Consider the following 15,580-nt stretch of genomic DNA (forward strand, 5'->3'; position numbering starts at 1 on the left):
GATTAAAGTCCTACTCAGCCAAAGGTATCATACCAGGTAGAATAGATTTCCATTTCTGGTCCTAATGGAGTAGCTGGACCAGTCCTTTTGCTGTCAGCAACTGGGAAACTGGACAAAACTCATGAAACAATTGATGAACAATTGTTTTCAGACATTGGACAATTGCAACCCAAGTTCCTGGCTAGGGAAGCAGACAGGCTGAACCCACCAACCCCCTAGGATTCTTCCTGGAGGCTCCTGCCAGACCCCAGTGCAGGGAGGAGGGTCCCGCCCGCACAGGGAATGACAGTTGCACTAAGTATGGAGAGAGGAAGATGGGAGTTGGGGGAGACTGAGAGTGCTAGGATTTGGGGAGGAGCATGAAGGAGAGGCAGTTGTACAGAGGAAGAGCCACAGAAACCTACATTGGGCTCCCTGTGCCTGAATGCATAGGACGGGATTCCACAAGGCCGGGCAAAGAGCTGCTCTAGAAATTCTCATTCTAAATTGAGCTGGCAGAGATCCCGGTCCCTGGAAGGGGAGTGGGACCACGAGAAGAGGCCAAAGCCAGAGATCAAGAGGAACAGTCGGGAAATGAGATGAGGCCAGCCACAGGACAGAAAGAAGTTTTTGGAGTGTTTTAAAGGCCTGGAAAAATCCAGCTCCAGCCCCATCTGCAACAAAGGAAATGCAGGAACACCTGGAATGACTATTACTTCTTGTGAATTCGTACCCCTGTAAGATGTCCCTGTGGTTTGTGTTAAACTTCTGCTGTTTTTCAAGGAACTACCTAAACATTCATAGCTATAAAGCCCTTAAACAAAGATATGCTTATTATGCTTGATATGACAGAAGGGACATTGAGGAAGGAGACCAATCCAGGGAGAACAAAGGGTGGTGGCCGTCACAGAGACAAGCACAACGCTTTTGTGCGTTCAGTATTTATTGAGGACCCGCTGTCTGACAGGCCTGTGCCGGTTGCTGAGGGGGATACAGAGGCACAACAAGCCTCTGGTCCTGAAGAGCCCTTGATCCCATTGGGTCATGTGGGGTAAATATGTTTGAAGCGTTACATGAAAGGACAGAGCAGGAAACACAAAAGGCCAAATGGAAAGCCCCAGAGAACAAGCTGGGTTCAGAGGTTCACAAGGCATCAGGTCGGCGGGGGAGGGGTGGTAGGGTGGGTCCAGAGCTGGCAGCAGCGGCCACGTTTCAGATCTGGCCTGTCTCAGGCCACATGCTGGTTGATGGGCTTCTTACAGACCCAGTGATAGGGGGTGTCACAGTGCATGTCATTCCACTTCTGCTCAATATGGACACAGTCTTCTGTCTGCCCATCCTGGTGCCGCCAGTTGTCTGGCTGATTTGTGCCCCAAAACCTGGAAACAAGACAGCTTTATTCCGCCAGACAAAGGAAGTGTCCCTTCCCCCGACTTTGGTATAAGGAGCTGAAGTGACATGGGTCCCTAATCTCCTGGTGGCCATGGATGGGGACAGAGCTGGGCCCAAGGGTGCCCTAAGGGTGGCTCTGTTGAGGTTGCCTTTAGTTACTGAGGGTCAAGGGATAGGAAGGGTGTCTGAAGCTGTAAGCCCCCACCCCGGAATTCACATCCAGATACCTTCTGGTGAAGGCAGGGCCTTCAAAAGTTACAGGATAGGCAACAAACAAACAAAGAACAACAACAACAAAAAAAAAAAAAGGCAGGAAGACCCACTCATAGGCCACTTGCCAGCCCCAGGACCTGTCTTGTTCTGATACCCCTCTGTGGAAGGGTCCACACAAGGACCACAATTATGCACACCCCGCACACATCATACACATCATACATACACACATATCATACATACATACATACCACACATCACACATACATCACATACACAACCATACATCCACTCTTTATACACACATCACACATACACATCATACACATATATCATACACAACAGTAACACTTACTGGGCAGGAATACACACACAAGACAGGGACATGCAAAAGTCTCTAGCCAGACCTGCTCCAGACTCTGCTTAGGACAGCACCAGATAGGGCTGGACTCACACTCTGCTCCGGAAAGCATTGAATGGTGTCCCGTCCACCCAGCGCCAGAAGCCCTCCTTGCCCCTGTCAGTGAGGCCAATCCAGTGGTGAGAGGTACTCGTGAACTTTACCAGAAATTCCTGCAGAGAAAAGGCAGTGTTTAATCCTATGTGAGGAGCTCATTTTCCCGGCCGTATGGAAAAGGAGTCTAGGCTGTCCTCTCCCTGGTCCTGGGGCATGAAGCCCACTCCTCTGCAGGAGCTGAGCCCCTTCCTGCACCTTCCATGGTTTGTCCAGAGTTGAGGGCAGGATCCAGGTGCCCTCAGAGAAAATCCGTCTTCTCCCATGTTGACGTGATGAGTGTGCCTTCACTGGGACAAAGACCAACCATGCAATAAAAAATAGCGTGGCCTTTGACAGATATACAAGAACAGCCTCAGAAGAACCACAAAGGATGGGCAGTTCTGTAAGCTGAAATGGACCAAACTCATTATGGTCCTTTGACAAGAACCCTAGTAAATTCTGGTAAGGACCTTTGGCAGATGGGCCACCTAAGGTCCATATTGCCTTTGGTGGTCCTCAAACTTCTGTGTCTGGCTTTCCCAGGAAGCCTGGGTCTCCTGCTCATGGGCCTTCCACAGCCATTGGATTAACTGGTGTTAAACTCGGGACTGACAACTAGAGCAGACGCTGAGGGGGAAGTGAGGAATGGGGAGGGACATATGTTCCCAACACTTTAAGGGCAGTCACCCATGCCACCTCTCTTTGCCCTTCCTCACTGTTGACATCTGTGGGCCTCTGGGTGTCTCCCTCATTCATCAAGAACATCGAGGTTTGCTGTCAGTGTTTTCACCTCCAGACAAGGCACTCGTTGCAACCCAATAAACATCTGCTCCCTGACTGACAGAGGAAACATGCAGGAAACAGCCCAGGCTACTGCAAGAGGAGAAAGGCCAAAGCACCAAGGTCCCTCATCCCACACCAAGCCCGTCAGCACCACCCCAAGCCTGCAGCTCTCACCTGCTCCTCCTCAGAAGTCACTGAAGCCAGGTGGGCTCCCTGGGACACACAGAACTGCTCAGCCTCATGCCAAGACTTCTTGACATGAGAAAAGTAATACAAGCTCCCACTGTAGGCATTCCAGCCTTGCAGGATCAGCTGAAGAAGTTGATCTGGAGCAAAGGTTGGGGAGGAGAGAGAACCAGGGGCTGGATGTGGATGCCCCAGAGCTGCCCTTCCTGACCTCTCCAGGGACTGGCCACCAAGAGTCACAGGCCCACACAGCGCTTGATGCCCAGTGCTTGGGGGCAAGACCTGGGAGGCTGCACCCCCAGTCTGATACCCAGTACAACAGAAAGCAGCCCAGGACACCTGGCTCCATCTCTCCAAGGATCTTCAGATAGCTTTGTTACCTAGGCAACACTTTCTTTCCAGACTCCTGCATTCTGGCTCCACTACCCTCTTTCCCCATTCACTGCTATCACCTGACAGTCCTCTGCCTCTCAGTTCCTGCCATCTCCCTAGAAGACTTCACAGCCATCCCGTGGTGTCAGCCATTTCCTTGACTTCATCTCCATCCACTTCAGCTGCCCATACCCCAGACCATACTCAGGACCTGGTCTACCTGACCTCCCAATGTCAAGCTCTAGTAGCTCATTCCATGAGCACAAGCATCTTGTGTTCTCAGCTCTTTCATTCCTCCCCACTATAACGCTCTGCTTTCTAACATCATCTGTACCACAGCTATTTGAAATGGGGCCACAACAGACTCGCTTATTCATTCATTTATTCTTTTGTTCAACACCCATGGTTCAGTGTTTTTTAACTTCTGTGAACCAGGGACTGTTATACAAAGACCAGTAAGACATGATTTGTGCCCTCAAGGAACATACAGTCTAGTAAACAAGACAGATGTAAAAAGGGTGTTGAAGATGCATTCATTGAAAACCATGTGCATGCTAGAATAGAAGCATAAAAGACAGTCTGGTCTATTTCACCTGGGCTGCAAGTGATGCTCTCAGGAAGGACTCGTACGTAGGTGAGATTCACTTGAGCTAAGTCTTAAAAGACTGAGGAAGAGTTTGCCAGTTGGTCAGTGCCAAAGAGAGCATCCCAGGCAGGGGAAAAAGTAGACACAAAAAGCATGGAGGTGTGAAACAGCATGGCGTGGCCTGATCTGTTCAAGTGCTTGGGATGGTCAGTGCATAAGGGACAGGAGACAAACTTGGACAGGCTCACCAGCACCATATCGTACATGTCGTATAAAGGAGTTTGGGGTTTTTTCCCCTTGTGAGCACAGGGAAGCCCTGAAGTGTTTTAAGAAGGATAGTAGTATGCTCAGATTTGCATTGTAATAATGTCAACCTGGTGACAGTGTGGAGACTAAATAGGAAGAAGCCAATCCTAACCGGGCCAGAGATACCAATTAGAACATAGTTGCAAATGTCTCAGTAATTATGGTGAGTGTGTAAACCAGGGGTTTCAAAGAGTGGTCCCAGACCAGCAGCATCAGCATCATCTGGGAATTGGTAGAAATGTAAATGTCTCAGACCCACCCAGACTGGCTGATTCTGAAATTGTTTCTTAACAGTTGGTAGGTTTTTTTTTTTTAAATGTTTATTTATTTATTTTTGAGAGAGAAAGAGACAGCACAAGCAGGGGAGGAGCAGAGAGAGAGGGAGACACAGAATCCAAAGCATGCTCCAGGCTCTGAGCTGGAGCTCAGACCCATGAACCGTGAGATCACTACCTGAGCTGAAGTCAGATGCTTAACCGACTGTGCCACCTAGGCATCCCAACAGTTGGTGTCTTAACAAACCTTCTAGGTAATCCTGTTGTATTCCAAAACCTGAGAACCGGTAGTCTAAACAGGACTGGCAAACTGCAACCTGCAAGCAACCTCTTTTTATAAATAAAGTTTTATTGGAACACAGCCACATTCTTTATATACATCTTTGGCTGCTTTATTGCTACAGCAGCAGACATGTTGCAACAGAGCCTGTTCATCCAGAAGCCCAAAATATCTACTATTTGGCCCTTTAAGAAAAAGTTAAACTAATGGTTCTCAGTCCTCACTGCCCATTAGAACCATCTAAGGAACTTTTTAAAAAATTCTAATGCCCACACTGCATCCCAGATCCCCAACCCCTCCAAAAAAAGTCAGAGGTCTGAAGGTGGGTCCCAGGCATCACTAATTTGTAAAGCTCCTCAGGTGATCCCAGTGTGGCCCCAAGGTGGAGAAACACAGGTCTATGCTAAAGCAGTAGGTAGACATAGGACAACAGGGGGCATTGGAGGGACATTACGGAGGGCAGACTTCCAGGCTCTGACAGACCAGGAATCCTCAATGCTGCCTGCCAAGCCCCTCATTTGTCAGCTCTCTTTAGCAGCTGCTCAAACTGTCCCCTCTCCCATCCTTAGCAAGTGACTGCCTACCCTACCTAGGAAGAGGCACCACTAAAGCTTGGCTGCCTCAGTTTCCTATTCCCACATCTGCAAACCTACTGCCACACCTCTTCCTCCTAGCCTCAGAGGTTCAAGTATTTATTGTCCCAGCGCTTCAAGGTGAATTCCCTCAGCCGTGTATGTCATTCCCAGTCTCTCCCTCCTCCAACCTCCTCCCTCTTTGCTGGCTCCTTTCTCCCATCTTCAGACCAAGCCTATCCTCTTAATCTAGAAAAACCCTCCCAAGGAAGTTCACCAAAATGTTAGCAGTGGGCTCATACAGAAAATATAGAACTTTTCATGGAAATACAAGTGGTTGTTTTCTCATCATTCTCTTTCTCAATATTTGCCACGTTGTCTATAATTAATATGGAGGTTTTATAATGTAAATATCGATTATGTGTTTTTTTCATCCCTCCCTCCACCATGTCACCCCCTCTCCCCCACAGCCTCCTCTGCTCCTCAGCCGAGGTCCTTGAATGGCTTGTGCACTTGAGCTCTCATTCACACCCTGCTGATGGTGGTCTGGCCTCTAGGCCACACACAACTCTCCACTGGAACTTCATTACCAGTGACTTCTTAATTGCCCAGTGTCAGCGGGTGCTTATTGGTTATTTCACATGACCTCTCAGGCATTCGCTAGAACTAGCTCCTTCCTTCTTGAAGTTCCCTCCTTCCTTGACTTCCCCAACTGCACATCTCCTGGTTCTATTCCTTCCTCTAAGACTGCCTTTTCTAATAGTCTCCTTCAAAAACTCATCTTTTCCTTCTTGCCACCTGAAGGTTGACTTTCTGTTTCTGCCCTCAGCCTTTTTCCCACAAAGCATTTTATTGTATGCAATGCCTCCTGCCTCCACCGACACCCACTGCCACAACCAGAACCAACATAACCACAGCTTCCACATCTGTGTCTGCATCCAGGGCCTAGTCACCTACACTCCACACAGCATGCAGATGACAGCCACTTGAATATCCCCAAAGCATCTCAGGCTCAGCATGTCCAAATCTCACTGCTCTTCTCCCTTCTTTTATTCCCTCTCAGTCAGGAGGCCCATCTAGTCAGCCTCTTTGAAGCCCTTCAATAGACCCTCATTTCCTAGAAGATGCAACCCAAACTCAGAAGCCTTCCACATCCAGCTGATATGTCTCCAGGTCTACCTAATGATTTTTTTTAATGTTATTCATTTTGAGAGAGACAGAGACAGAGAGACAGAGCACGAGCAGGAGAGAGGCAGAGAGAGAGGGAGACACAGAATCCTAAGAAGGCTGCAGGCTCTGAGCTGTCAGCACAGAGCCTAATGTGGGGCTTGAACTTATGAACCTTAAGATCATGACCTGAGCCAAGGTTGGATGCTTAACTGACTGAGCCACCCAGGTGCCCCTAGCATAGTGATTTTCAAAGTGCAATCATCAACCCATTCATGGGAGGCATCAAGGTCTTTTGGTTTTCTGGGGTTTTTTGTTTTTTGTTTTTATAAAAGATTATAGGGGTGCCTGGGTGGCTCAGTTGGTTGAGCACCTAACTCTTGATTTCAGCTCAGGTCATGATCTCATGGTCATGGGATCAAGCCCCATGTTGGGCTCCATACTGAGCATGGAGCCTGCTTAGGATTCTCTCTATATATCCCTCTGCCCTCCCCCACCCATCAAATAAAAAAAATAATAGATTATAAAATATCAGAGTGCATCCATGTGTTAAAATGTTTGCTTTTGAAATGTGTGTGTGTCTGTGCGCGTGTGTGTGTATGCATATGTGTGTGAGAGAGAGAGTGAGAGAGAGATACACATAATTATACTGGGTCACAATATAAAATTAATTTCAGGCTGTGCTTACATTCCAAATAGTTTTAAAGCCACCATCCTGGCCCCTGCCTACTAACCTCTCATCAACTGCCCTCTTGGCCACAGTCCAGTCACAGAACTGCCTGAAGTTTTCTGAACCTCATGGTTTCACATCTTCATGACTATGAACCTGCCACCCTCTTACCCTACTTGTTTGGCAAACACCTATGAGTCCTTCAGGGCCCAGTTCAAGGGCCATCTTCTCTGCAAAGCATCTTTTAATCCTTCGTCCTCCAAAAAATTTCTCCCCCTCAGAAGATCCCTTGTCTATATCAGAGGACATCAACCTCAGAAGATCCTTTCTCCCTCCTCTTTGCTCCTCTCCACCCCAGTTCCTAGAGCTGTCCCTTACCTAACACCTCTTGCACCTCTTTGCATATCTTCCACACATCGTTCGTTTCTCAAGTATTGTTTTGTCACTCTGGCCAGATGACAAACAACTTGAGAGCAGGGTCAGCTGCCTTATGCCACCTTTACCACTGCCTAGGATTCAGCCCTTCTCCAGCACCCAGCCTCCTTCCTAGGGGGATACGTGCTGAAGTAAGCAAAAGACTGAAGGGACAGAAGACTCTAGCCACCCAAAAGACTATATGTCCCGGCCAAGCCCTCGCCTCCCGCTTACTTTGTGTCCTCTGTAGCTGCTCCTGGGAACCAAAGGCCACACGGAGTGTCTCCAGGCGACTCTGCTCCTCCTGGATTCTCGTCGTTAGTGTTTTGGTGTCCTGTAGATCCCCTTTTAACCTCTGGATCTCAGCACTGGCCTTCTGCAGATTGCTCTCTAACATCTGGGTCTTGGAATCTAAGGCTGAAGCAGCCTTCATTCCTTGTTTTAGGGTCTGTATCTCTCTGCTGGCATTTTTCAAATAACCATTTAACACCTGAATCTTGGAATCTAAGGCATTGGAATTTTCTAGCTCTGTTTTTAATAACTGGATCTGAGCATCTGTCTGCTCCAGATGGTGGCTTGCTTCTTGGGTCTGGGCAGTGACAGTCTCTAAATCTCTTTTTAACGAGTGAATCTCATCACCTGCCCTTTTGAAATGATCTCTTAATAACTGGATTTCAGAGCTGGCATTGTCTAAATGGCCTTTCAGAAAAGTCTGGGTCTGGGAGTTTAAAGCATTTGCATTTTGCAGGCTTCCCTTTACCCTCTGGATCTCAGCATTGGCTCCTTCCAAACTGCTTCTTAAAACCTGATTTTGGGCCCTTAAATCATGGACACTATCCAACTGGCCTCTCAAAACATGGATCTGAGCATTAGCATTCTTTAAGCTACTGTTTGCCAGCTGGGCCTGGGCATTTGCCATTTCCAACCCTGCCTTCAATATCTGAATTTCAGTGTTGGCATTTTCTAAGCCTCCATTCAACATGTGGAGATCAATGCTGGCATTTTCTAAACTGCTTTTTAAGAAACTGTAGGTCTGGGAATTTAAAGCATTTGCCTTTTCCAGATCTCCTTTTAGCTTCCGGATCTCAGCACTGGCACCTTCCACGGAACTCCTTAACATCTGGGTCTGGAAAGTCAAGGTATTGGCAACCTGTAGAACTCCTTTTACCATCTGGATGTCAGCACTGGCATTTTCCAGATGACCACCGAGCACCTGGATCTGAGAACTGACATTGTCCACTCTACAAGTCAACGTCTGCATCTCCATGCTCCAGGTGCTGGAATTCTCCACGTGGCTTTTAAACATCTGGATAGTCTCTTGCCACTCTGCCACCCTGCCAGAGTGGTGGGAATCTGGAGGGAGTAAAGGGAGAAGGTAGCCACAGAGGCCAATTGCATAGGGAAGCATTAATTAAATGGGCCAACCACAGTGTTCTTGACATTTCTGAGGGAAATGTCTAAGACACAGCGCTAAGTGCTCCTTAAGCTGCCTCCTGCTCACTGCACCCACCCAGACCCTGGGAATGAGCATGCTGAGATTGTGAGCCAAAAATTTAAATAAATAAAGGCCTATTTAGCTGTCCCCCCATGAACTGAGGGGCAGAAGGATTAAAATACTTGCCTATGTAAACTAGCTATCAAGAAGAATCATGCTGGTGAGGCGTGGATTATTTTGCCATTGTAATTGAACTTGAAAGTAACTGATTATATCATTTAGAGCTGCTGAAGCTTAACTCCACTAAAATTTCACTATCAGATGGGTCATTATGAAAAAGAAAATAGGTATGAGTAAAGCCCATGTTTAGTCTTCCACTATATTTGCACACCAAGCACAAAGCCTCTTGATTCATCATTGTTACTTCTTAAAAACTGTGTAGACAACAAACATAGTTTTCTGATCACAAATTCCAGAAACTCAACAACATAGGTACCTGTTGGGTTCAATGGGTACCTGTTCAATCCACAGGGCTATAGTGGAGACCCTCCGGGTGATACTAGACCCTAGAACCTTCTTAACGGGCTGGCACACCCAATGTTAACATCAAGCAAGAGTCCCAACAGAAGTTGAGGATATGGGACACCTGAGTGAAAGCCCTGATCATTGGGGTGATTCAGGGAACTCACAGCTCCTTTCATCTGCATGGTCTTTCCCACCAGACCCACCTGCAGCTGCCTCTGGTCCTCCTAGCACCCGTTGCTCACCTCACAAGCTAAGACCTAATCTCAGACTTTCATGGTCTAAGACTCTTGATTCCAGTCTTCTCTCAGGAATAGAGTGAAGAACCCAAGTAGGGAGGGACCCTATGCCTCATGCCCTATCTAGGTAAGTGTATGAGGCCTCAGCCACTGTGCTGAGGCCAGGCCAGGTGGGGCCAGGTGGCCTTTGAAGATGCCTTGTAAAGGTAGACAAATACATCAATGGAACAGAATAGAGAATCCAGGAGTAGACCCACATATATATATGGATAATTGATTTTCAACAAAGTCACAAAAGTAATTCATGACAATCTTTTCAACAAACAGTGTGGCAACAATTGTCTATCCACATGCAAAATAAAAATTGACTTCATCCTCACACCATTATATAAAACTCAACTCAAAATTGATCATAGGCTTAAATGTAAAGCCAAAAAGTGTGAAATTTCCAGGAGGAAACATAGGAAAATGTCTTTGTGACCTCAGGATAGGTTTCCAACATGAAACCAAAAGTACAATCCATAAAAGAAAAAGAAATTGATAAATTAGACTTTATTAAAATTTAAATCTGGTCAAGAGAACGAAAAGACAAGCCATAAACCAAGAGAAAATATTTGCAAATTACATGGCTGATAAAGGACCAAAAAGAGTACATACTATATGATCAATTTTACATAAAACTCTAGAAAAAGCTAATTAATCTATATTACCACAAGTAGATCAGTGGTTGCCTGGGGAATAAAGGGAGGAGGGGAGAGGGAAGGATGACAAAGGGCACAAGTAAACTTTGGGAGGAGGAATATGCTCATTATCTTGATTGTGGTGATGGTTTCATGGGTATACATGTAAGTCAAAACTTATCTGATTGTACACTTTCAATATTGTAATTTATTATCTGTCAGTTACACCTCAATAAAGCTGGTTTTTAAAAAGATCATGTCTTTCTGTAAGAAGACTGGAACACATTCAGGGGTCTGGGGGCATCAGAGGAGAGGCTTCTCCTAGAGTCTGGGTATCTGAATGCCCCAGCTCCCCCACCCCACCCTGTGGCTACTCACTGTAGGGTTCCACAGGTAACTGGCTGGTGGTGTTGTCCTCTCCGGCAATCATGGCGGAAAACTCTTGGAAAGAGTCATATGGCTCCAAAGGAAGTCTTGGCTTCTGTAGAACTGAGACACCCATTCCCGAAGGGTCAGCACAGGCTCTCTGCACTAAGGCTGGGAGAACAGGCTGCTCCACCCCCCGGGGTTCGAGAAGGAGGGAGATGGCACTAAGGACCTCTCAGACTTTCCTCCATGGGCCTCGGCTCTTGGGAGGCTCCCCTTGGACAGGGACCTTGGATGAGTCCCAGGAAAGATCTGGTTCAGGCCTGGGGCCAGAGACAGACTGACTCTTCTGGGAGTAGAGGGTATGCATCTGGTCCCTGTGGGACTTCTATGCAGGAAGATGGAGAGAGTTGGTGGGGGGTCAGGTCACTTAGGAGCTTACCCATAACAAAGAGAACCACCAGCAAGGAGGCAACAGTCACAGCCATAACCGCCAGGGTGGTCTGAACAAGCCTTGGCCTCCTGGGGGCTGCAGGAGCCCCTGCCGCAGAGTCCAGCCCTACAAGGGAGAAGCCAGTGTACAGGAGGAGAATGTGTTGTATGGGCTGGACAGGATGCGCTCAGTCTCTTGGACTGTCCGATGAGGATAAGAACATTGGCCACACTTATCATGCAGGTGGGAAATAAAGCACTTGGAAGCGTTCGCCAGAGCTAACTGGGGGTGTGGTAGCAACACAAAGGTAAAGAGATGACCACAACCCAAAACCTAGAGGAGGTGCACAGGGCAGAACCCAGCACAGAGAAGGGCAACAAACATGCAGTGTGCATGAAAGAAGAAAGGAGGGAGACAGGGAGGGACAGAGAAGGAGCCTGACCTCTGAGTCCCAGGGCTAGGCTTGCTCTTGGACCCTGACCAGAGCAGGACTCACAGCCCTTTGGGACCACTGCCTCGCCCATAACCTGACCCAGGTCAGTGCTGGAGCCTCCCTCTGCAGGGTCATAAAGCCCTGCATGGATGTCCTATGAGTGTGGAGGTGTGGTTAGGGATAAACAGTGTACAGAGAAATCTATTCCAAGGCAGAGAGACACCAGTCTGGAGCCCCTGAGGCCTTGTGGGGCGAGCCCAACACGCAGAGATGGGACTCAAAACCAGGTCCCTCTGAATTCAGTTTATTCTTTCTATTGACAGGTTGCCATCCCCAAGGAAAAGGGTCTGGGGAGGTTCACACAGACACTAGGGTGTGCGCCAGGCTCTCCATCCTCACCTAACCCACCTTCAGCCCTTGCCTGTTTATTCTGGAGGCTGAGACAGTGAGGAGCCAAGCTCTGGCCTGCCAGGGAGGGGCTGGGAGACAAGCAAGCCAATTCCTAATGAGGATAGGCTCATGCCTCAGTTTTCTCACCTCTGGGCTGCAGGGAGACACTCTGGTTGTCTGTGAAAAAGTGGACCTTGTCACAATTCATATCTTCTTCCTTTATGCTCCAATGCTCCTCCCTGCCTCGGACTCCAACGGGGCTGTCCGGTGGGCCAGTAGGGATAGGAAGCGAAGCTGAGATACCCCGGACTTATATGGCCCTACGTAGGGCCTGACCATCCTGGAAGCTCTGCCCCCCTCCCCTGCTGATTCTGCAGAATCACCCCAGTGGTGTCCTTCCCCTCCAAGCTCCCAGGCGCCAGACTGCCCTGCCCTCCCCTCAAGCCTATCACCCCAACCACCACTTTCCAGGATAGCTCCCAAAGCTAGCCTCAAATACTGTTTCACTGGCCTCCGGAGGGGGTGCAGGTCCTTCTCAGCTTCGTAGAAAAACATCCTTGTGACCGGTGGCTGATTCTTAATCCTAGCCCAGACCCTGGAAAGTAACAGGAAGTCAGGTAAGGGGAGGAGGAGCTGGGTAAGAGCAGCAGGGATTTGCAGGCCAAAGGTAGGGCTGAGGTGACTCTTGCCCACTTAGGACTTCACAACTGGCAGGGGAGGGAAGGGTCTGTAGTAGAATAAAAAGTATATTTGGTCTTGGGGCACCTGCGTGGCTCAGCCAGTTAAGTGTCTGACTTCGGCTCAGGTCAGTATCTGACGGAGCCCTGCACTGAGCTGTCAGCTCAGAGACTGCTTCAGGTCCTCTGTTCCCCTCTCTCTGCCCCTCCCCGTGCTCTCACTCTCAAAAATAAATAAACATTTAAAAAATTAAAAAAAAAAAAACTTCAGATCCTCTGTCCCCCTCTCTCTACTCCTCCCCTTTCTCTGCCCCTCCTCCTCTCTGTCCCTGCCCCGCTCTCTCTCTCGCTCTCTCTCTCTCTCAAAAATAAATAAAATAAACATTTTTTTAAAAGTGTATTTGGTCTTTGTTCCCAGTTCCTTGGAATTTCCCAAGTGATAGGAGCATTTTTTATTTTTCATAAAGAGCCCCTTTTGAGCATACTTGAGCTTATGCTAATGAAGTGACTCACGATGGGCCCCTAGATGGTTTCAGGATAGGAACTGATCCCAGAAAAACCAAACTCCCACCTATCCAATCCCATCCCCACCCCAGACTTCCAGGTGGGAGACGGGGCCTGGAGATTGGGTTACAAAAGATTTGAGGAACTTTTAAGGACTTTCCTCATTAGTGAATACATCCACAAGCCAGAGGGTGTCACATCCAAACTCCACAGGAACAGAGGCTATTGTGCTCTGGACTCTTCTGAGCCTAGCCCTACGTATCTCTCCATATTTCTTCATCTGGCTTTTCATTTGTATCCTTTATTGTAAACTGTAATAGTAAACAGTGATTTCCTGAGTTCTGCGAGTCATTCTAGTGAATTATTAAAGCTAGGGAGGGTCACCGGAGTCCCCCGATTTGCAGTTGGCTGCACAGATGTGTGGGTTGCCCGGAGACTCCACTTGCGGGTGGAATCTGAAGTGGGGGCAATCTTGTGGGACTTAGGCCTTCACCTGTGGGGTCTGTGCCGACTCCAAAAGTCACTGTGAGAATACCAGCTCGATGTCAGAGAATTGGTTGGTATCAGAAAACAGCAAATGGGACCCAACTTGATCCAATTTTGCCCCTCTGGCCGATTGGATCCACGCTCCCTTGAGTCGATTGAGTTTGGGACAAACTAAAAAAGAAACTGATGGATAAGCCAATGTGCAGCTTTGCAGTGAGACTGCAACTTCCCTGCTTCAGGGAGTCCCTGCTGCTTGTGGGCCTGGACTTAGAAAACAGGGAAGTGAGACATCCTGGTGGAGCCATGTGAGCCCACAGGCCCCAGACCCACAAGGGGGTAAACAGCTGAGCAGAATGAATACTTCCACTGGCTGGTCATCACACCCTTCCCTAAGTCAGTTCCAAGGTTAATGGTGGATTCTTGTTCCTTGGTTCCCCAATACTTCAGATGGTTATAATCTTATCAAAATGGGTCACATTTTCCCTAACTCATAACAGTCTAATTACGTATTTGTCCTCTATCTCACCAGTTACCCATTTACAAGATGTCGGTTCTACCTGGCAAATGGCTTGTGCCACCCTTATTGTTGCTTTTTCCTATTTTCACGCTATTTTTTCCTATTTCCACGCTCAGTTTCTACATCCTGTTCCCAAATCCCAGAGTCAGCTTCCCACAGACCCTCTGAGTGCTAAAAAGCCTGCAGCCCAAATGCAATGTTGGAGAAGCCATCCTTCAAGTGCCTCATCCCGAGGCAGGGTCAGGAGAACAGCCTCCGTCTAAGAGGAGCTCCTGTCATGGATGCTACTGTCAACTGAGTGCACAGCTGATATGCAGGGTGAGGAAGGAGGCGGTTGCCTGTATATACAGTTCATGATGCCATGGCAGTGTGTGTGTGTGTGTGTGTGTGTGTGTGTGTGTGTGTGTGTGTGTGTGTCGAGTGTGGAGCAGTCACCTGTTGGCCTGTTACCTCCTGTCCATTGAAAGCTGACCTGAGAGGAAAGGACACAGGAGGAACGTGAAGGCATCCATTTCTGGAGCAGTCAACGGCTCTGCCTGAGACCCCACGAGTGTTGAGCAAACACTTTCACCTTTGTAAAAGGGTAGCTGCTTGAGGTACCTCCCCAGAGGCCCATAAGAGGCCCTGGGGTGGCGAAAGAAAAGCAAGGGCCTACCTTGATTTCCATCTCCCCACACACAGGAAGGGCCCAGGCCAAGCCCACTCAGAAGCTGATTCTTCCTGGGACCTGAGAAGCTGAGGGAGCCTTAAAAGCAGAACTGAAAGGGGCAGAGTCTGGGCTAAGACAGGGCATAGTGCTGCAGAGGTGGTCGCCTCAGGTGTGACCAGCAGGACTCCCCATCCTGCCCCTACTTCTCTGTCCCCATTCCCCTCCCTACCCCAGGCTTTCTTTTTTTTTTAATGTTTATTTATTTTATGAGAGAGAGACAGTATAAGCAGGGAAGGCGCAGAGAGAGAAACGCACACAGAATATGAAGCAAGCTCCAGACTTTGAGCTGTCAGCATAGAGCCCCACGCAGGGCTCGAACTCAAGGAGGGCAAGACCATGACCTGAGCCAAAGCCAGACATTTAACCGACTGAGCCACCCAGGCACTCCAGGCGTCCAGCTCTTATTTCTCCTTCAAGAACACCATCTGCCAGCAGGAAACAATGGATTGCTATATCCTTGCTGAGAGCTTTCTCTGTTCTCCGGCCAGAATAAATCAA

General features: G+C 48.3%; 1 protein-coding gene across 1 annotated transcript; it reads right to left on the minus strand.

The window, feature by feature from the left end:
• Positions 1–907: 907 nt before the first annotated feature.
• Positions 908–12,595, minus strand: CLEC4F (C-type lectin domain family 4 member F). Its single transcript, XM_007083513.3, has 7 exons — positions 12,337–12,595; positions 11,376–11,492; positions 10,946–11,056; positions 7,926–9,044; positions 3,038–3,189; positions 2,039–2,157; positions 908–1,358 (listed from the first exon to the last, which is right to left on the minus strand). Exons 1-7 carry the CDS (start codon positions 12,395–12,397, stop codon positions 1,208–1,210), a joined length of 1,830 nt encoding a protein of 609 aa, XP_007083575.2. The 5' UTR covers positions 12,398–12,595; the 3' UTR covers positions 908–1,207.
• Positions 12,596–15,580: the final 2,985 nt, after the last annotated feature.

This window comes from Panthera tigris, chromosome A3 (genome assembly GCF_018350195.1).
Source record: "Panthera tigris isolate Pti1 chromosome A3, P.tigris_Pti1_mat1.1, whole genome shotgun sequence".
Lineage (NCBI taxonomy): Eukaryota > Metazoa > Chordata > Mammalia > Carnivora > Felidae > Panthera > Panthera tigris.